This window comes from Typopeltis vanoorti, chromosome 10, assembly GCF_054136105.1.
Source record: "Typopeltis vanoorti isolate ZY-2024b chromosome 10, IOZ_Tvanoo_1.0, whole genome shotgun sequence".
Lineage (NCBI taxonomy): Eukaryota > Metazoa > Arthropoda > Arachnida > Uropygi > Thelyphonidae > Typopeltis > Typopeltis vanoorti.
Window position 1 is genome coordinate 60828677 of NC_143558.1, and position 23986 is coordinate 60852662.

Below are 23986 nucleotides of genomic sequence, written 5' to 3' on the forward strand. Positions count from 1 at the left end.
GTAGAGTTCTATAATCACCTCTGAAATCCCTCTGAAAAAGGACCACCAAAAGTAGGAGTAGAGGAACAAAAAAAAATCATAATTTTTCCCACTTTAAAGTATTACATATACCAAACTTGAATTTATGTAATACTCAATTTATTATAGCGTCCTATGCTGTGGGCAAATATTTTCTTGCCAAAATACACTGTAGTAAAATTTCTGGTATGACAAACTCTTTCTTTTATCCATATTAGTTCATGTATAAAATTATATTTATTTAATCAATGTTGTACTTCTGGATATTGTATATCCTTTATTTACAGAATGGCAAGCTTTCAGGAAATCTGATTATGTAAATACAGTTCATTTTGAATAAAAAAAGAAACTGATACCAAAAATATGACAGAAAATAGTATATAAAAAGAACAACAATTTAAATTTGATTTTAATGAAATTCAAGGATTGATAAATTATCAATTAATTACAAAAAAAGCAGTCATGATTTGAAAATTCAGCTGTAATTTTTTATAAATTTATTTTGTTTAATTTTTTCCCAAACTATTACAGGGTGTTCGGGATAAATTTGACATATTTATAATTAATTATATTTTTCCGTAAGTTACATGTATTAACACACACTTCTCTTCATTTAAAAGTTTGGACCCTTCTTCATTCATATACAAGATGTCAGAAAGGATGGATAGCTGGAACCCACCTGAATCATGGAAGAGAATAACTTGTATCATGATGATTCGTGCCCGCCATCAAAATAAGGATATTACGACTGCTGCCCAATGCTTCCTGAATACAGTAAAAACAATCAGGCATGAACTAGAGACTTGCAATGGTGACTACGAGGATGTAGCAAGAAGAAAGATCCCTAGCAGACGATCTGATTGCGTTCGTACAGCAGAATTCCTCGCAAATCTGCAGGAACAGGTGTTGAAGAACCGTGGCATTGGAATTCGGGCTTTGTTCGTGGAGTTGCTAACTGTAGTCAAGCCCTGGATAACAAGGGTAGCCAATGGTAGGCCGTATGTATGGCAGCAGGATTCGGCCCCTTGCCACACCTCTGGGAAAAGTCAAAAATGGTTGTCTGAAAATTTCTACGACTTCACCAGTCCAAATGTTTGGCCTCCAAACTCCCCAGACCTTAACCCCATGGATTATTTTGTATGGGGCGCAGTTGAAAAAGACACCAATCGCACTTCCAGTAATACAAAAGCCCAGTTAATGGATAAAATTAAAACAGTTTTTGCGGCCCTTCCCAGGGAGACTGTAGCATCAGCTTGTTCGAGGTTCCGAAGCAGAATTGAAGCTGTGATCGATGCTAATGGTGGTTATTTTGAGTAAATCTTGTTGATAGTATTGTAATTAACTCTGCCTGTAATGTTTTTTTGTCAATTCATTAAATTTAATAGATACAAAGAAGATTTTCTTTTTCCTTACGAAACTGTCAAATTTATCCCGAACACCCTGTATGTTAATGACTAATGTATATATGTATTTTTGGCAGATTGATATCCTTGTAAATAATGCAGGCCGTTCCCAGCGAGCAGAATTCAAGAACATTGAAATAGATGCAGATCAGACTATGTTCAATATCAACGTTTTTGGATCAGTTAATTTAACTAGGAAAGTTTTAAAACACTTTATTAGTAGAGGATCTGGTCATGTTGTTGTCACTAGTAGTATTGCTGGTAAAATGGGTAAGTTATAATTTTTGAGGTGTCCCTAGATATATATATATATATATATATATATTTATTTATTTAGATAAAGATTATGTCTGGATTATGGGATTTAGATTATGAGGACAGATTGCGAGTATGTGGATTGCAGACTCTGGTTAATAGAAGAAAGAGGAGTGATATGATAGAGGTCTATAAACTTTTGAATGGGTGTTATATCATTTCAAATGATAAAATTTTTCGTTATATGGAAAGCGGGGAAAGAATATGGGGACATCCATGGAAGTGAAGGTTGTTCTCAGTCAAGAAAGGGGGTAAGGGAACTAGGTTTTTCTCCCGGAGAGCAGTGAGTGAGTGGAATAATTTGCCCATAGGGGTAGTGAGTGCATCTAGTGTAAATGAATTTAAGGGAAGGTATGATAGCTGGGTTGGGTAATTTATTGTCTCCCTCAATGAGTCCTTGACTCGCTGGAGGTCTTAGATAATAATAATAATAATAATAATAATAATAATAATATATGTATGTATGGGCAGAGCTTAAAAATGCACTCATCTGCATGTCTATGACAAGTGAGAATTTTTAGTTTATGAGCGAAAAAATCAGAAGAGCAGTTTCAGTTTAATCATAAGTTTTATTTAAATAATACTGATTACATTTCATATTTTATGTTGTAAATAGCAGAGTATTTAGACTTATGTGCTAGTTTTTAAACTCATTATTAGGTTTAAGGAAATAAATATAATACAGAGAAACAATTGAAACATGCTCTTCATACTGTCATTCTCAAACCTTCTATCTGGCTAAGATATATTGATGATGTGTTCTCTATTTGGCCACATGGCTCAGATGCGAGACTTCACCACCTTCTCCACCTCAACAGCCAGCACTGCAAAATCCAATTCATTATAGAAAAATAAAATAATAATAATCATACCTTTTCTAGATACTAGCCTTCTGAATGGCACCCTTTCTTTCTTTCTCGGTTTACAGAAAATCTATCCATACAGGTAGATGCACATACATACCTAAAATCCCCCCCCCCCAACAATATGGTGTTATCAAAACCCTTGTCAGCAGAGCCTTCTATCTCTGTTATACCCAGGATTCCTTTAAGTTGAACTCTCCTTTATTTGCCAGACCTTCCTGTCCAGTGGTTACAGTGCCAAAAAGAAACAAAATAGTTGTTCTTCTCATCACCTCACATTCTTCTCAACATGCAGATTGCAGTAATTCTATTACTCTTTCATATATTCAAGAAACCTCAGAAAAAATAGCTATAACTCAAGAAATATAATCTCCATACTGCTCACCTATGGATCCACCTCCCTCTCTGTGCCAGTTGTTCACAAGGTTCCTTGTTCTTGCAGATTATCTTATTATGGTTAGACAGGAAGATCTGACTAGAAGAACACAAGAAATGAATATGTTCAAAACTGTGTTCAGTTGGGTCTAGCTGACCCTGTTTTGGATGCCTTGCACAGAATCATATGAAAAAAAAAAATAACTGTGCTTTACTGCAACAAATATAAACTTGAAAGACTTTTCTTAGAATCAGCAGCAGATATGAAAAACCAACCTAATCTTAATAAATGTGGTTGTGTTAAACTTCCCAAGATTTGGGAAACTTTAATTCTTAGGCTTCCTCCACAACTGCTAAGGCTAGTCAACAGCATTCATAGAGAGCACCCTTGTAGGACTTGAAGCTTTTAGCCTTTTTTTCCATTTATTGGTTTGAGTGTTTTTGTGTGTGATTTTACAATTTTAAGATTATCCTGATGATATCTTTTCAACAGATAAGAGCCGCTAAACTTGTATTTAATTTGTTTCTCTGTGTTGTATTCATTCTATTAAACCTAATATAATGAGTATGTTGTATGACTAATTTTTTGTGTGTGCTTACATTACCTTACTTATGGCATCTCTATGGGGGGGGGGGGAATGGTGGTCATTACAGATGATTTTGTTGATTTGCACTAATTTTGTCATAATGAAATATGACCAATGTGAGGATATGAAACGCATGCATCATTTTATCTTTAAGACAGCACTCATACTTTCAGATAACCAATTAATCACAATAAGATAACCTAAAATAGATATGCAGTGGCCAGTGGTAATTAGCTTTATTTCTTACTGTGATGGTATATGCAGAATTTGACAATTAATAGTGGATATTAAAACTTGGAAATCTGAGAAAGAAATATTTATTTGTCCAAATATTTCTTATATTGTTTCTAACCTAAATGCATTTTGCTTGTGTTTGGAGTTGCCAGCATATCACATCTTTCCCTGTCCATCTAATGATGTTTTAAGCCATTCAGAAATACACTAATTTAGTTATATGTATAGACCTAATGACTTTATTTTATTGAATGTGTTTGTGATACTGATTGTTTCAATATTTGATTTTATGGCATTGAAGAAATTGTTTGATTTTTTCCATAAAATAATTCAATGCAAATTATAAGTATTAGAAGTTAAAAATATGGATCATTAACAAAAAAAAAATAATAATAAAGATTCAAAATGTGAATTTTTGTTTCACAGACTGACAAAATCATTAATATATAAGGAGTTAACATATTTGGGAATATATGTTGCAATAGTTATACAGGATTATTAGCTATAGCATGGACAAACACAATTGCAAAAAGGCATACATATGAAGGAAGACAAATGTCTGGACGACCAAAGAGAAGATGAAATGATGATCTAGTGGATATTATTACTATTATTAAACAAGACCTCATGGAGTCAAAGACTCATCTAGGAGATCCGTTTATCTCACACACATCTCATCATACCGTGTCTTAAACACTTTCAAACTCCTTGCAGACACCACACTCTCAGGCAAGGCATTCTAATCACTCAAATCACTCACAACTCTGCACGAAAAAAACCTGCCTCTCACTCCCCTACTCACACCCTCTTTATACAGTTTCCAGGATGACCTCTGGTTCTCCCCTGATCTCCCATTCCCTGTAGAACTTCTCCACCATTGATCCTATAACAACCCCTTACCAACTTGTAGGTCTCTATCATATCTCCCCTCTTCATTCTCTCCACTAGACTCTGCAAATTACATCTTTTCAATCTTTCCTCATACTCGACATTCCAGAGGTCAGAAACTACCTTAGTCAGTCGCCTTTGAACCCTTTCCAACATCTCTTCATCGTTCTGAAAACCAGGTAACCAAATCTGGGCACAGTAGTCCATGTGTGGCCTAATCAAAGCCTTATACAATGGAACAAGAATCTCCCTACTTCTACACATCAGTGTCCTCTGCATCATTCCCAGAAGTCTTTGTGTTGTCTTCACAATTTTGGTGATGTGTCCCCTAAATTTTGGATCCTTATCCACTATCACCCCCAGATCTCTTATTTCCTCTACTTCCAATAATATATTCTCACCAAGCATAAATTCTGCATCCCATCTTTGTTTTCCAAATTTTAAAACCTTACATTTTGCAACATTGAACTCACCATCCCCATTTCTGTGCCCAATCACTCAATTTATTCAACTCTTCTTGTAAGGTCACAACATCTTCACTACTCTTTGTGGTTCGTCCCAACTTTGCATCATCTGCAAACAACTGAATATCTCCATCCAAATCTTCACCAATATCATTAATATACAAGATAAATAGTAATGGCCCTAAAACAGACCCCTGAGGCACTCCACTAGTGATTTTCCTTTTCCTGGATATTGCACCCCCATACACAACTTGTTGATACCTATCAGATAGCCAGTCTCCAATCCAATGCACTAATCTAATATCCAACCCCATCTGCTCTAGTTTGACTGTCAACTTATCATGAGGTACTCTATCAACAGCTTTTGCGAAATCCAAGTATATTACTGTGTATCCTTCTCCTCTGTCCAAGGAAGCAGTCACTTTATTGTAATAAGTAAGTAGATTACTAAAATATGACCTCCCTTTAGCAAATCCATGCTGTCCATCAAAGATTATACCATTGTTGTCAACCCAACTTTGGATCCTAGTTCTCACAAGCTTCTCCAACAACTTAACCACAATACCTGACACACAGATAGGCCTATAGTTTGATGCTTGAGTTCGATCACCTCCTTCATGAAGTGGCACAATCTTGCCCTCCTTCCACTCTTTAGGAACTTGACCAAGTGCAAGACTCGTATTAAAAAAATATGTCAAGGCAGGTGTCAACTCTCTGGCACATTCCTTCAGAATATGCGGTGATATATTATCAAGTCCCACAGCCTTATTTACATCTAGTTTACTCAACTCCCCAAACACCTCTTGCTCACTTACAGTCAGTCTCTCCTCCCCATCATCAACTGCTCCTAATCTCTCCATGAAGTCACTTTCACAAGATTGAAAGATCTTTATGAACTGCTCATTAAGTATCTCCACCACACATTCTGCCACAGCTGTCTTTATACCATTTCCTCCAATCAATGTCATCCTTCCATAATCATTCTTTCTTTTGCTGGCTACATATCGAAAGAACTCCGTAGGATTCTTTTTGGCTTCATTAGCTAACTGCTGTTCATACCTCTCTTTAGCTACTCTCACCGACCAAGTCACCTTCCTTGCCTGGTCTTTGTAGACCTCGTGAAATTGGTTACTTCCACTTCTCTTATGCTGCCTCCACAATGCCCTTTTTTTGGATGGAGAATCTTCATATTGGAGGCTTAATGAATTGTATATACAATTCATTAAGCCTCCAATATGATGGCCTCACAGCACTTAAGCCTCTACACACGGATGGAGAATGTTAGCATCAGGAAGCATTCAATAGAAAAAGTTGGAGGCAAATGGGGGGAAGCCTATAAATGGTTATAAAAAAAAGGGCTAGAAGAAGAAGATTAACAAAATCTTATAAATTAACCAGATCTGGAATTAAATATGTCGCTATGATGTATTAGGTTACCATGGCAGAGTACACCTAGACTGATATCCAACTAGTGAGATATTTGCCTGACTGGTGAGTCAGCACAAAATTTTTCGAACTCTATAAACTGCTTGGAAAGAAGTCAACAGAAAGTGCCATATTGTGAAGAACAAGCAACCATGGTGCCCACCTTAATAAGATGTATGACCTCCTTTTGCTGTGATGACTGCAGTAATCCTATGGGGCATAATTTCCACAAGTGTACGATAACAATTAATAGGAATTTTGGACCTTTCTTCCTGTAGGCATGTAATGAGTTTGGAAAGGATTGCTTTCATGCTGTTGGTAGATGCCGTATAAATGTGACATCTGATTCACGATTTGTGTTCATTCTAGTGAACAAGTTTTGAACACAACTGAAAGGACATCAAGGCTTGACCGTCAGTTGAGCAGAAGGCAGGTTTATTGCATTGGGCACTTTTAGAGTTGGGAATATGCATGTTACGTTTTCATCATAGACTACAAAGGCATATTTTTAGAGAACCGAGGCTTGAATATAGGAGAGGGGATGCAGTGGAGCGAGTAATGAAGCACCCTCATTCAGGTAAGGATACGTTGCTTATTTGGGGAGAAAAGGCATTTGATCTGGAGAGCAGAAATATCATCTGAATCATTCAAAAAAGCATAGAAATCCCAATAGGTCATTCCATTTGACATCATTGTAGTGCCATAGGCTATGAGGCTGAGATTTGTTGAGAGGAGATCAATCTGTAGAAAAGGAGACATGGATAAGATTATGGTCAGAGTTGCTGAGAGGAGAGCAGACATCTCTGCTGTATTTGGAAGGAGAGCTGGTTAAAAAAAAAGTTATGACAGGAAGGAAATGGAATTTATACACCTGCTAAGATAATTATTTGCAACAGCATCACATGCTGCTTCAAATAATTATGAGTACTCCCGTACTCACTTTAGTGAGCACAGAAGTGACAAATCTGAGGTACCTGATTCTGGGCCATGCTTAATTTATATATATACGTCTGTTGTGTTATCTATAGGCTGTCACTCCCCTTTTTTCTTTTCTTCTTGCTCCTTCTTCCCAGTGCTATTAGAGTATTTGAGGGCTATGGATGAATCTTTCCTATTTTGTTTCATTTCATCTTATGCAGTGGGAGTGTGCCTTCTCTCCTTGGTGTCTGCCTCACCAAGTAGGCTGAAGTCCCGACCCACCTGGCCAACATGGAATGAATTGGGACCAAAACCTCCCAGATATATGGAAAGGGCCTCTGAAACCCTACCACTTTTTTTCTTGCAGTGACTTCACTCCAAAATGCTAATATGGTTGTGCCTTATAAAACATCTCCTGCTGCATCAGTTGTTGCACAGAATAATCAGAGCTGTTTCAGCACTGAGGCAGAGGGTCTTGTTTGAGAAGTATATTACATTCTTCTCCAACAAAAGCTAGTGATATTGTGAATGAGGAATACAGGAGGTATGAGATTAATCTTACAGACCTTACAAAGCACATGGAATTTATAGCTGTACAGATGGACTCTTGATATTGTCTGTAAAGGTTTGGAGAGATATAAAATTAGCATCATGGGAATTAGAGACCAGATGGAATGGGGAAGGGTCACTTCAAAAGACAAGATCAAAAGCTAGTTGTTTATTCAGGAGTTGAATCACAGGATCATGCGGTAGTTGTGATGCTGAAGACAGTTCAAACAAGAGCCCTTCTTGGTTATAATCCCATTAATGACAAGATACTTTGTATTAAACTTAAGGCCCTACCAATGTGTTCTTTGTGGTAGTTTATGTACCCCACAGATGTATCCCATGAAGAGAGTGAGAAATTCTACGAAAACCTACAGACTGTTTTGGATTACCTACCAAGAAGAGAGCTAGGGGTGAATCTTTCCTATTTTGCTATTTCATTTCTTCTTATGCAGTGGGAGTCTGCCTTCTCTCCTAGGTATCTGGCCACAGATGAAAATGACAATTTTGCCCACAACATTGACTTTGAGAAGGTGGATGGATTCATTTACCTGGGAGTTCTAATAAGTACCAAGAGTAGATGTTAACCAGAAATTAAAAGAAGAATTACCATGGCAAGGTCAGCAATGGTGCAGTTGCAGAAAATATGGAAAGGCAGAAACATTTCTATCACCGTTAAATCAAGACTGGTGTTTTCGATTTTCATTTATGGCGCTGAATCTTGGATGTTCAGCAAAAAAGATATTGACAAGATAAACAGCTTCGAGATGTGGTGCTTGAGAAGGATGTTGAGAGTCTCCTGGATGGACAAAAGGTCTAATGAAAGTATAATAAGTCAACTAAAAATCAAGAGGTGGCTATGTGACATTATAAATGAAAGAATTCTCAAATATTTCGGTCTCATTTCAAGACATGAAAATGACAACCTGGATTAACTTATCATCCAGGAGAAAGAAAAAGAAGACACCCAAGACCTAGATGGTTGGATCAGATTAAAAAGATTACTGGACTTATTTTGGAGTTGGGCCACTGCTGCAGCAAAAGACAGAAAGAAATGGAAAGGTGATTGTGACTATGATCACGAGTCCTCAGGCAGGAGGAGACCGAGAAAGAAGAAGACCAAGGAGAAACGTACTTTACATTTTAGTGGACTTGAATGCAAAAGTGGGAAAAAGTATGAGAGTTAGGCCTGAGTGTGTCATGTTTGTTCTGGGTGAACATAACACCCGTGGTGAAAGACTGTTGGAATTTGCCCATTCTAATAGTCATTACTTATCACCAATACCTGCTTCCAGAAACAAGCATGATGGACCTATACTTGAACATCTAACATTAATAGATCAAGGCACCAGATTGATTATATCCTTGCTCTCCAATAGTGGAAGACAAGCATCTCTGATGTGCATACTTGTCCTGGAGCAGGCTTGGTACAGACCATCGCGTAGTAAGGTAGTAAGAGCCAAAGTAAGACTCAGACTCCAAATGTTTCAAGTCAGGCACATCCTCCTAGACTGGTTGTCAGAGTAATTTCTAGTGGTTCACAGAAGAAACATCAACTCAGTTGTATGATCTTTGGGTGACTAGTGAGGAGAACTCACCTGAAATGCTTTGGGAAGGAGCCAAGGATATAATACAAAATACAGCCAAGAAGAATCTCGGCATAATTAGAAGACCAAGAGATCCAAGAATGTCAGTTTCAACATAGGATCTAATCAAAACAAGGTGGTTGAGAAACAAAGAGACACAGGGACTGAAGAATAAAAGATATTACATAGAGATGTCAGAAGAGCCATCATGCAGGAAAGGAAAATCTTTATACTAATAAATGTGAAAAGATAAAGTTCCAGATGAGGAGGCACAGTTATAAAATGATGTTTCATTTAGATTGTGACCTATAGCACAAGTTTAAGCCCAAATCAGATGTCATCAAAGACAGGAAGCAGTACTAGCAGAGGAAATGGAAATCAAAAGCAGATGGAAAGAATACTGTGAAGAATTGTACAGCAGAGAGGATAAGGAAAATTTGGAGGAGTCCTCTCATGACCTAGAGACTGGAAGTTGGTTTTCATACCACTACATAAGAAGGGAGATATGAAGGATTGCAAGAACTATAGAATTATTATAATAAATTTAGTTTAATCTTTTTCCAAGTGTGTGCAAACAAAGTTTGCACCTGAAAGTATCTTCAGGACTGGGGTAAAGTGGTACAACACGGAGCAAATCCTTGCAAACGTGGAGCAAGCTACCAACACTCCTATCTCAGTATCTCCCATAATGCAAAACATATCTCCTTGCAGATATGTATAATGTTATGCATTAAGGGAAGGGCCACTACCCAGAGTAGTTTTGACCTTTATTGAGGTCTCTTCAGTGGGAGCAGGCCCAAGTGGAGATACCAGGCAGAAGCATTAGCAAGGTCATCTCCTCTTATAGAAGCTGCGAAACGGTGTGCCACCTTTTTATTAAATTACTCTGGATTTAGAGAAAGATGTCATCATCATCATCATCAAATTCCTGCCATGTACCCTCAAGGGGTGTACAGGATATGACAGTACTACATGAAAAATTTACATCATTACTAACTTCCTATCTACAATTTTCCTCCAAATCAGTCTGTTACTTGTCAAGACTCCAACATTATCAGATCTTATATTTCTATCATCTAAGGCACTTTGTACCCTATCAATCCACCTATATCTTGGTCTTCCTCTGGGTCGTTTTCCTGCCAACCTGGCAGAGAACACTTGTTTTGCTAATCTTTCCTCTCCCATTCTCTTTAAGTGACCATACCACCTGAGATTAGCTCTGCTAACGCATTCCTGGATGCTGACAATGTCAAGTTCTTTCCTAATATCCTCATTTTTAATATGATATTGCCATTGATGCCATCTGTTCACGCCTCTAATCTTTCTCAGGACTCTCATATCTGCGGTCTCTAGTCTTTGGTCAAGTGTTTTACTTCTGACCCAGCTCTCAGATCCATAAGTTAAAACTGGTTTGAACACTGTCTTGTATACAGCTAATTTAGTGTTCCGACTAATTTCTCTCTTATTCCATATAAATTTATTCAATTGACTTCCCACCATACCATCTTTGCTGATTCTGTTGTCTATTTCTATATTTAATTTACCATCTTCAGTAAAAATCGTGCCTAAGTAACTGAAATGTTTTACTTGTTCCACAGGTTCTCCATTCACAACACAGTTGACATTTTCAATGATTCTGCCTATTTTCATTGTCTTTGTCTTTTTATTGCTGACCTTCATACCATATCTATTACAACAGCTATTCAATTTAGTCAGAGAATCTTGCAGACTTGTAGTGGATTTATTTAGAAGTATAACATCATCCGCATAAAGCAAAGAGCTGACATTAACATCTCCAATTTTGATATCAGGTTTAATACCACTTTCCTTCATAATGTGATCCATATAGATAATGAATAACAGAGGGAATAATGTACATCCTTGTCTCACACCAGATTTAACATTAACCCATCTTCCTGTACTTCCTTCAATTCTATCTGCTGACTTACAACTCAAATAAAGACTAAGTATTGCTTGATATAATGCCCCATTGACACCATATAACTGCAGCGTATTGAATAGCTTCTCTCTTAGCACCTCGTCATATGCTTTTTCCAAATCGACAAAACACTTAAATACAGATCTTTGTTATATTCCCATGCTTTCTCGACTATTTGTCGTAAAGTGAAGATCTGATCCTGACAGCCTCTATTGGCCTGAATCCAGCTTGTTCTTCACCAAGCTTTTCTTCCACAATTCTTCTCAACCGTTTCTCAAGTATACTTGCATAGATCTTGCCAGGAACACTCAGTAGGGAAATACCTCTGTAATTCTCACATTCAGTTTTATTTATGGGTACTATGAGAGCTCTACTCCAATCATCGGGAATTCGTCCCTCAGTCCAGGCTTTCTGAACTATGCAGTGCAGCCACCGTAAGACTTTTATACCACCATACTTCAGCATTTCTGGTCGAATGTCATCTACTCCTGCTGCCTTTCCACATTTCAAGCCTTTGATGGCTTTTTCTACTTCAAGTATGGATATGTATTTCTGACTGCATGCCTGGTCAGTATTTTTTATCACTGTGCTGTTATCACTGCTTGTTTCATTTAGCAATTTTTCAAAGTAATTACTCCATACTTCAAGGATATCTTTTTCTCCTGTTTTCATATCACCTGTATCATCTCTAACTCCTTTTACAGCACTCTTTCCTCCATTCCTAAGCTTCTTCAACAATCGCCAGAATATTTTGCCACCTTCTTGATATTTATTTTCTATATTCTTGACAGAGTCCTCCCATGACTTTTGTTTAGCTATTTTTACACACTGTTTAGCTTTCTTACATTTGTCTCTGTATTCTGTAAGAGTAAAAGCTGACTTATTTGCCAGGAACTTTTGATATGCTTTCTTCTTTTCCTTCACTGCCTCTTTAACTTCCTGTGTCCACCATGGAGTTCTAATTTTTCTATCCTTGCAGACAACTTCACCACATGCCTCTCTGGCAGAATCAATCAATGTTTTCTTCAGAGTTTGCCAATGAATCTCGAAGGTTTGATTCCTGTTCTCAAACTCTTTCATTTTCTTTTCAATAATCTTTCTGTATTTTAGTCTACAGTTCACATCTGAGAGCTGCTCAACTTTTACTCGCTTTAAAACTTTCTTACATGTTATTCTTTTCAATATGAAATTCAATTTTATCCTGCTCAAGACTAAATAGTGATCACTTCCAATTTCAAATCCTCTGTACACTCTGGTGTCCTGCACCAGGGAGAAAACATCACTATCAACAATAACATAGTCAATGAGACTTTTCTTATTCCTAGCCTCTTCTCTCCATGTGAATTTGTGCACATTTTTATGTTGGAACATGGTGTTAGTAATAACCAGTCCATGTCCTGAGCAGAAATCCAACAGATATTTGCCATTATTATTAGCTTTTCTCTTTTCTCCAAATTTTCCCAAAATATTTTTATATGTCTCACAATCATTTCCTACTCAGCTATTTAGATCCCCAACAAGGACCAACTTTTCCTTTTTCATTGTGTCAGTTGCTTTTTCTAAAGCGTCAAAAAATTCCTCCACTTCTACCTTAGTAGAACCTTCTGTGGGACCATAGGCACAAATAAGTCTCATTGTCCAGTTCCCCATTCTCATATTTGCCCACATTACTCTACTTGAAACTGACTGCCATTCAAGAAGATTAGCCTCATATTTTGTGTTGAATACTATGGCTACTCCTTCTTTTCCTTGATTGTCATTGCCTGAATATAACATTTTGTATTTATTGCTCAGAAAGATCTCACCAGTTTTGGTCTTTTTTGTTTCAGTCACCCCTATTATGTTGATCTGGTACTTATCTGATTCCTCAGCTAGCTCCATTTCTTTGCCATTCAGGCTTCTTACGTTGATAGTACCGATCTTTAACTCTGGTGATGTTGAGTTGGGGTTTGTTTTCAGATTTGTTCCACTAGCTGACTTTTTGCTGTTATCCCTGGTTCCCTGGTGAAAACAACGGGGGCCTTGTTTAACCGGGCGACGCCGCAGCCGGCATGAAAATTTTGTCATGTTGTACCATCATTTTTTATTTTGGTTTAACCAATAAGAATACAATTTGGTCGGCTAAATCCCAAATTGGCAGCCCATCCTCGTTCGTTCAGTATCAAAGTAGATACCCAACAGGGTGCACCACAAGAAGGTGAGGATTGGACATTAGGTCAGAAGCCCTAATCGGTTCTCCGCATTCCTTTAAAGGCTATGTGGAGGTCTCCTCTCACTTATACAGCTTTGACCCTTAAGCACCCCGAGAAAATTGTTCAAAGTTTATTTTTCACTTGGTCAGACTTTAATAAATTTAGTTTAATCCTTTATCCAAGTGTGTGCAAACAAAGCTTGCGCCTGAAAGTATCTTCGGACTGGGGTAAAGTGGTACAACACTGGCAACTCTTTGCAAAGGTGGAACAAGCTACCAACACTCCTATCTCAGTATCTCCCATAATGCAAAACACAAGTAGAGATACCAGGCAGAACCATTAGCAAGGTCATCTCCTATAGGAACTGCCAAACAGTGTGCCATCTTTTTATTAAATTACTCTGGATTTAGAAAGGAGATGTGTTTTGCTTTATGGGAGATACTGAGATAGGAGTGTTGGTAGCTTGTTCCACCTTTGCAAGGAGTTGCCCGGTGTTGTACCACTTTACCCCAGTCCTGACTTTGTTTAATCCTTTATCCAAGTGTGCGCAAACTTTGTTTGCACACACTTGGATAAAGGATTAAACTAAATTTATTATAATATGACCAAGTGAAAAATAAACTTTGAACATCTTTCTCTAAATCCAGAGTAATTTAATAAAAAGGTGGCACACCATTTGGCAGCTCCTATACGAAGAGATGACATTGCTTATGCTTCTGCCTGGTATCTCCACTTGGGCCTGGCTCCCACTGATGAGACCTCAATATCGACATCGACAGAACGCAGCGGATTCCAGAGACAGTTCCCGAGGACCCCCGAGAAAGCTCCGGCCGAAGGCAGACGTCTACCTCTCAAGAAGATCCAGTTTCAACGGCCCGAAAAGAGAGCTCCTTGCTCAGATTCCACAGTAGTATTCCAGCTTTGGTAAGATATCCATCTATTCTGGTATCGCTTTGTTTGCGGCGAGGAACGCCCAACATTCCTCGATTTTGCCCTCCCTTACATCCCTTTTCTACACCCAGTAATCAGGAATTTCGGTAACCATGTCGCATTTTTTGCCTAGAACTAGAACGCTCGGTATCGAGCTCACGAAGCCCGTAGATCAGCGGGCGTTAGCGAGAGCTCTAATCGAAACAGTAGGGGCTGAAAATATATACAGTTTTATACCTTATGGGAACAATAGATTCCAAATAGTGGTCAAAAGCGAACAAACAAAAAAGAAATTATTAGAGGGTTTCATTTGTTGTGGGCAAACAATCAGACCGTTTCTAGTAGGGAGCCTACGCAAAACGCTAAAAATAACCAGGTTTCCACTAGAATACCTAGAGAATGAACCTGAAGTCAAGAAATTCTTCAGTCAATGGGGGGAAATCCATGAGATTAAAGCACTTGAGCACGCCGACTATAAAGGATGGAAAACAGGAGACGTTGAAATCCAGATTGACATGAAAAAAGAAGTCCCCAATTTTGTTTTTTTGGGTGGAACTAGGGTAATGGTGAACTACCCAGGTGTGAAAAAAAGGTGCTTTAGATGTAATTCGGAGGAACACCTTGGGGCAGATTGCCCTCGAATACAATGCAGAAATTGCAAATCGTCAAAGCATAAAATAGAAAGCTGTACAGAACCCTGTACAGCTTTCTATTTTGGACACATGTCCGAACAAGACACACTCAGAAGCAACAGGAGGGACCATAACACCGATTAGGGCAACGCCCATCGGGAACCCTGAGAAAATATCAAGGAGCGATTTTCCGGAGCTCGGCCAACAGGCTGAAAAGGAAGCAGCAACGGAAACGAAAACCCCAAAGATACCCAAGGCAAGCCGCCACACACAGAACATCACCAGCATCAATGTGGCAAACCATGAAGCTTGCAGGAAAGAGGAAGAGGTCACACCCAGCGCCCCAACAAAGCGCGCAAGAGAAACGGAATCACAGGAAAAGAAAAAAGTGAAACAAAGCAGCATGATGTCATCGGAGGACGAAACAGAGACCACAGGTCAACATCGAACAATAGGCGCAAAGCCCCTCGACAATGACGTTACAATGTTAGAGAGCCTACCCCCAGTAATGGATCAATTGGCACAACCCCAAGTCCACGAAATGGACTCTGACGAAGACAGGGACTCTACAGACAGGCTCGTCATTGTCTCGGATGCTCAAAGTGCAACCAGCTCCGATGAGGAACCAGAACTGGCCTTCATAAAACAAACACCAGATAACGTCCCCCCCTCATTCTAACACCACCATGGAAGTTAAAATCGCAACTTTAAACACTAACGGACTACGCAACCCCTTTGCGCAAAGCGCTGTCTGGAGGCTAATGTTAACACACAAAATTAATATCCTCCTGATACAAGAAACCCATTTCTATAAGCACTGGGACGTGGAGAACTTCTCGAGAAGCTATCCGGTCACCAGCTACTGGTGCTTCGGGGACGCTCACTCGCGAGGGGTGGGGATACTAATTCGCCCCCCAATCGTGTGTGGGGGGGTTCTTCAACGTCCAAAAAGACCCCACAGGACGCCTAGTAACGGTGGACTGGAAGTACGGTCGCCGTACCATCCGACTGGCTGCAGTTTACGCCCCGAACAATCCATACCACAGAACTGGTCTCTTCTCTGCCCTTGAAAACTATCTCCTGGGAGCAGAACACCTAATAGTTGCAGGAGACTGGAACTGTGTGGAAGACACACGTCTAGACAAAATCGGTGGGAATCCAAACAACGGAACTGGCGGCATTGACGCTTTAAAACGATGCTGTATTAATTTTGATCTCGTCGATATCTGGAGGCGGAATAACCCCTCCAAAGTAGAAACTACGTGGTGCCGCGGCCAGATAGCGACAAGACTAGACAGGGTGTACGTGTCCCAAAACTTGGAACAATATGTTCAGAGGATACGTCACACTGCAGTGCACAACATGACAACCGACCACAAAATGGTCATACTCAAAATCACGCTCCCAGAGGTTATGGAAACAGCCAGAGGGCCTTGGAGGCTTCCTCCCACCTTTCCCAGTCTTTTTAGTGACCAGCTACAGAACCTCTGTGAGAGATGGACAAATAACAACTGGGACTGGGAAAACTGGCTGAGCTTCAAGTGGCAGGCTAGGGAACTGTTCCAAAAATGCGGGTGCGAAAGGGCCTTCCAACAACGCAAACGGCTGAGGGATCTCTACAGGGAACTCGGCTGGTACCGGACAAAGGAACGGAGCGGAGTTCCCTGCGGACATCTTATCAGGCAAGTAGAAATAGAGCTGCAGCAAGAACGGCAGAGTAGAGTCGAAGACCTCGATTTTCGAACGAGACTCTATCTCAGAAATTTGGAAACACCTTCCGCCACATTCTACAACCAACAACGTGTGGCGGCTAATGATGAGAAAACGATTCACCAGATCGAGGAGAAGGGCCAGATTTTATGCTCAACCAACGAAATACTCCGTCACTTTCATCAGCAGTATATCGGTATCTTCTCTGACCGGCAGGGCACGGATGACTTCAGTGAGTGGGACGCAACACGTTTTCCCGATCATCTTAGTGCCCTGCAAGACATGCCGATAACTGCAGCCGAATTAAAGGCCACGTGCAGAATGATGAAAACAAAGAAGACCCCAGGGCCAGACGGACTGGGGATAGAATTCTATAGATCTATCTGGGAATTTGCATTGGCAGCGTTAATAAACATCTTTAACGAATTCCTCACTTCGGGAAACATCCCCGAGGAATTCGTTAAGAGCCACACCATCTTTATCCCCAAGAAAGACCGAGATCGGACTTTGTCGAATAACTGGCGTCCAATCTCCCTAACCAACATAGACTACAAGATTTTTGCAAAAATTATCTGCACGCGCCTTAAGGGCGGTATCGAAAAAATAATAACAAGCTCACAGGTCTACGGGATCCCTGGTAGATCTATGGAATTCAATCTCTTTTTGTTAAGAGACTTGATCAAACTGGCCAAAGAGAAAAAATACCCCCTGGCACTTCTCTCCACCGACCTGGAGAAAGCGTTTGACAGCATCAACCACAGGTACTTGCAGAACATCCTACAAAAAACAGGCGTGGGCCCGAGACTTCGGCGTACAATTAAAAACATGTATGTGGAAGCCACGACCCAACTATCTATTAATGGGTTTCTAACAGAACCAATCCGCATAAAGAGAGGGGTTAGGCAAGGCTGCCCGCTAAGCCCCCTCCTCTTCTCCCTAGTATTAGAACCCCTAATCAAAAGAATTGATAACACCCCCGCAATTAACGGTATTCCACTGCCCCAAGGCTCCAGACAATGCAAAATAGTGGCATATGCAGACGATGTAGTGGCTACACTCAGAGACTCTGAGTCCATCTATATCTATCTGCACACGCTGCAAAAATTCAGCATAGTCAGTGGTCTTCGCGTTAACGCACAAAAAACCAAAATCAAAAGTTTCGGAAATTTCCATAGCACTGGACTTCCCTACGGTTTAACGCTACAGACACAGCCCCTAACTATACTAGGCGTGCCCTTTTCAGACACCCTAGCACTACCAATCCAAAAATTGCAGGAGACAAGCAGGGAAAGGATAAGGCTGTTCAAACCAACCTTCTTCTCCTTTTATGGCAGAGCGACAGTAATAAAAACAATCGTCACCCCAATGCTGATGCACACTGTCAATATCACAGGCATCACACTGGCACAAGAAAATAAATTATCAAAAGAACTCCTGGATTTCTTCTGGAATGGGAGAAAACGCGAAGTAAAGAAAGAATACCTACAACTCAAACAGGAAGAAGGAGGTTATGCTCTGCCTGATCACAAAAGCTTGCTACAAGCAAACACGTTCAAAACCGTACGGAAGGCCTTAAACTCCAACCACATTTCTGGCCTACTAATTAAATATTTTATAGGACTTTTCCTCCCCCTCTTTGGGATCACGGACTATGCTGGACCCCGCGCAAGGGGGATGCCCAAGTGGTACCGTACAGTAGTGAAATCGATCACAACACTCAGAGACAGAGGAATAGCAATCTTCACACACAAACCCAAAGCAGTATACTGGGATTTCTTCCAACTTTCCAGGCGTGATACACCCAATCTTAGTACAAATAATGAAATTCTCTTCAGAAACATCAAAAATAGCTGGGGACAGCCTTTTCATCGGGATCTAGCCTGGAGAATAGCCTACGGACGGCTCCCGGTGAAACTGGTGAAATCCCTGCATGTACCTAACCCGTGCGACCCATTCTGCGATGTCTGCCGGGAAGTGGAAACGGTGGACCACTTCTTTTATTTTTGCCCACCAGCCCAACGCATCTGGCAGAGACTCAGCACAGCATTGGGAATCCCCATGCTAACAGTAGAAGAGGTCGTACGACTACAATTCCCGCCACCAGTCCAAAAAACCCAAAAGTTCACTATCTTCCTAATCAATGTACTAAAATATCACATCTGGAAAGTACGGAAAAAATCCCAGGTACAAGACGCAAATTTAATGTATGCAAGAATAAGAAAAGGTTACTTTTTCTACTTACCCAAATTTCTTGCACAAGAAAGGCACTTACTAGGAGACTTTAAATTTGTGAATCAATACTGCAAACCACCGACAATATGCTTTCTTATACAGGGACGCATCAAGCCCTGTATATCTCTTTAGAACCCAAAAATCCCACCATCTCCCCCACCCCAGGAAAAAGAATAACCACTCTGTCTCCCCTAGCCACAAAGCTTTCGCTGGCACGGTTTCTTTACTCCAAACAAGGGGGGGGGAGCTGAGAACCCGGGCGGCGAAGGCTTACTGCGAGGCAGTGCCGCTCCTCGTGAGCGGCATCTCCCAGGCCAGTCTCTTCCCCATTCTAAGTCCCAGTGGTACCAGGTATACAAGTTCCCCAGTAAGTTCCTATTCGTTCCTACTTACCGGACTTTAAGTCCTGTTATTTTAGATTTAAAATAAATATTTAAATAAGTCCTATTATTTACATCTTGTCTTTAAAAAAAAAAAAAAAAAAAAAAAAAAAAAAAAAAAAAAAAAAAAATTATTTACCTGGAATAAAAATAAGGATATTATATCTAGTAACATAAAAAGAACCTCCATTAATACTGGAGTAAATCATTACTTTAGATAAAATAATATGTGAACTATAGACAAAAGTCTATGTTTAACCTTTTTCTGAACAGGTAAATTGAGATTATATGTTACAGACCAATTAGCCAATAAGGCTAAACAGGTTGACTGAGGCCTCTTTTTACCTCCAACTATCCTACTCTATCTTATATCATACTCCTCTTTTACTGTCTGCTGATCCTCAGCATGCTTTATTCTCCAAAGGCCAATGATGAGAGACATGAACTCCCATTCTACCTCAATAAAGGTCGAAACTAGTCTGGGTAGTAGCCCTTCCCTTAATGCATAACATTATACATATCCACAAGGAGATGTGTTTTGCATTATGGGAGATACTGAGATCGGAGTGTTGGTAGCTTGCTCCACCTTTGCAAGGAGTTGCCCGGTACCACTTTACCCCAGTCTTGAAGATACTTTCAGGCGCACACTTTGTTTGCACACACTTGGATAAAGGATTAAACTAAATTTATTATAGTCTGACGAAGTGAAAAATAAACTTTGAATATAGAATTATTAGTTTAATCTCTCATGCAAGTAAGGTTTTATTAAAGATCATTCAAAATAGGATTGAGGCCAAAGTTGAGTCAGAGGTGCCTGAAGAACATTCAGGTTTTAGAAAAGGTAAAGATACCAGAGATCAAATCCTTTGCCTTAGACAGATCATAGAATAATATAAAGAATTTATACTCCCTATGGTAATGCATTTCATAGATTATTCTAAAGCTTTTGACTTTGTTCAGTATGGGAAACTTTGAAAAGTAATGATTTTCCTCAACATGCTATCAGAATATCAGATTGATAGCTATCTGCAGTGAGTAAGAAGCCATGGTTAGAACAGGTGTTGGATTAACTGATTGACTTCAGGTTGGAAAGAGAGTTAAGCAAGGATGCCTACTTTCTCATCACCTGTTTAGAATCTGTGTCGAGGACATCATCTATATAGCATGAATGAGCTTTAGACAGGAATTAAGACAGGTGGTAGATTAATCAGTAATCTGAGGTACACTGATGGTACAGTACTCCTTTGTAATGACAAGGAAGAACTAGGACAAATTCTTGGCAAATATAATGAGATCAATAAAAACAGAAGACTTCTGCTCAATCCTAGCAAGACAAAGATTATGGTTTTCATAGGAAATACAGACATTGAAGGTCCTGAGAAACACATGTAACTTAATGGAGAAAGAATTGAGGAACATAAACAATTTCAAGTACCTAGGATCCATTATTAATGTGAAGAATTGCTGTTCAGAAGAAGATTAGGAATGGCAAAAACAACAGTCAGAAACTTGTCTAAAATCTGGCAGGATTGATCCTATCTCCATGGGAACAAAGTTGAGGATTTGGATGCAGTGGTTTTTCCCAACAGTGGCTTATGGATGCGAGACCTGGAATCTAAAGAAGTCTGATAGGAAAAGGATCACTGCTTTTGAGAGGTGGTGTTGCAGAAGGCTGTTGAAGATATCATAAACTGAAAGGTGGACAAACGGATAGGTGCTAGAAAAGATCAGTAGAACTTTAAGACTCCTTAGGGATATTGACAGAAGAAAGTTGAAATACTTTAAACACATTGAAAGGATGGAAGGAGGACTTCTCAAAACAGTAATGGTAATTGAAGGTAAAGTTCCTGGAAAAAGAGGAAGGAGTAGACCCTCAATGAGATGGATGGAGTGGCTGATCTTTAGAGAGTTGAAGCCTTCAGAGAAGTATACGACAGAACCAACTAGTGAGGAATGGTGTGGCATATTACCAAGCATCTGAGTGACCATATGGTATCTGTTGATGTCCAGTGAATAGAAAAATGGATGTGATGGAGGAGACTCATGGTGCAAGCGTATTAGACCTGGTCATAGATTAGAAGAGCTATCTGTAACCAAGGTGGCCACATTACCTCTAATGGGAAAAGCGACCATATGGTCTTGACTTGGGAGATTGTAAAGCATGAGGAATATTCTGTCAAGAAGGGTTATATATGGAATTACAAGGCAGGTGATTATGACAAGCCTAGGAGGAAGTTTGAAGCTGTTTCATAGCATAAAAAACTCTGCAAGGGAAAGATATCAGTAGTGCATGGGAGATAGTTACAGGAGATGTAGAGAAAGCAATATTGAATTTTCTAGGTAAGGAGGGTTAATCAGGCAGGAGTTAGAAGGATGAGTAATGTCATTAAGCTTGAGCTGCAGTGTAAGAAAATTCTGTGAAGGTTATATAAGGAGAAAAGTGACCAACAAACTCATGAACATTACTAAGGTCAGGCAAGAAAGGTAACCAGTATGATAAGGAAGACAAATTCAGATTACAAAAAGAAACTGGCCAATCAGGCCAAAGGAAATCCCAAAGAGCTCTTTCATCTGTAAGCAAAAGGAAGAATCAATATGGAAGAATAACATTAATGAGTGCTGATAGTGATGAGGTGACAGAAGCAGATAAAATAGTTGAGTTACTGAGTGACCACTTTGCAAGGGTACAACATCCAAGTGAGGTTACTGCTTTAACATGTGACGGACACTAATGTGGGAACAGAGGTGGATGAACAGCAGGGGCGAATGCTGGCCTTGAAATTCACGCTTGCTCTTGTTATCATTCAGGGAGTGAGAGATGTTATTGAAGTCTGATTAGCAGAATAATGAATTACTGACCATTTAAAACTATATATTTAGAAATTTATGTACATTTCAATTTAACTACTTGAATACAAATTCTACCCTATGGTTCTTCTTTATGAACTGGTCAATAACATCGTCATAAAAAGTTGGTTGTAACTTAATTTTCCCAAGCAACACGCACACTTGTAAAGGCTGGCTGAAGCTCACTGGCTAGAGCTACTTTGACTGCATATGGCCTTTGCTTAAGATGATATGAAGGGAGCAGAAATGGCTATGCGTGCACATGAAATCACAGTGCTGCAGTGAGGGCTTGGAAGCTCCCAAAGCCGAGCAAACCAAAGTAGCTTTGACTAGATGAGCAAGCATCGGCCTTTGATACATAACGCAAAGCTCAATTAACGCCATGCAAGTTTAAGACATCTTCTGTCTACAAAAATAAAAGCCTAAATAGAATGCTTATAAATGCATGCATTTATTAACAAATAAATATTACTTCTTTCTCAAGTAACGAGCTTGCGCAGCAAGCATGGAGAATTCGCCCCTGATGAATAGAAGTTCTTGGGATATTGCAGAATCGCAGCATAAATACAGCTGTGGGATTAGATGTTATATCAGCTCATGTTTTGTAGGCATATGCAAGGAAACTTGGAATGCCACTGATTAGGCTATTTAATTTAAGTCTCATCTTTGGTAGTGTTCCAAGGAGTGGAAAGAGGACAAAATAATTCCCTTGCATAAGGGTGGTTCTAAGACTGCAGTAGCAATTATAGAATGGATGGATATGAATATGATACTCTATGATGGGCATCATGACTTTGTGAAGGGTCAGTTATGCCTTAATAATTTACTCATTTTTTATAATAAAGTGACAGCAGAGTTGGATAAAGAAAATGGCTACACAATGATTCTTTTGGATTTTGCAAAAGGCATTTGACATAATATGCATGGAACTCTGTTATGTAAATTAGAACATGGAAATGGATATGACACTGGTTATGTGAATAAGATGGTAGCTACTGGACAGATATCAAAAAGTGGTATACGGAGGAGCAGAATCCACGCGAAAGCTGGTGACTAGTGGTGTGCCTCAAGTTTCAGTATGACCATTTGTACATAAATGATATAGTAAATTACCTTAAAGGAAATATTCATTTATTTGCTGATGATGCTAAATGAGGTAAATTAATAGTGAATTAAGGTGATGTCAGTGGTTAAATTCAGCCGGGGCCAAGCCCCGGAACATTTTTCTGTTTTGTGACTTTTCTCCCTTTACGGTAATTATTCCTACATTATTGTGTTATTATTCAACAATTGTTTACAGTTTTGAATATGTATATAAAGTCAATATCAACAGTCGCCTGATTATGAATGCACAATGAAAGGGACTGGGAGGTTTGGAGCTTCCTGTAATGCATTATATTGCAATGTAGTGTAGCAGAATTTTGTCTTTTCTGGTTGCCAACACTGTCAGCAACAGCAACCAACAGCAGATTAGCAGTTGTTTATCAGAGCTCATGATTGTG

The 23986-nt window shown here is 39.4% G+C and overlaps 1 protein-coding gene across 1 annotated transcript in view; it reads left to right on the top strand.

Annotated features, from left to right (window-relative positions):
• LOC150102450 (dehydrogenase/reductase SDR family member 7-like) overlaps positions 1–23986 on the top strand; it is a 209943-nt gene that overhangs the window by 99456 nt on the left and 86501 nt on the right. The window contains exon 4 of the mRNA XM_090398772.1: positions 1499–1691. Within this exon, the coding sequence (XP_090254898.1) occupies positions 1499–1691 (193 nt within the window). The remainder of the gene's footprint in view (positions 1–1498; positions 1692–23986) is intronic.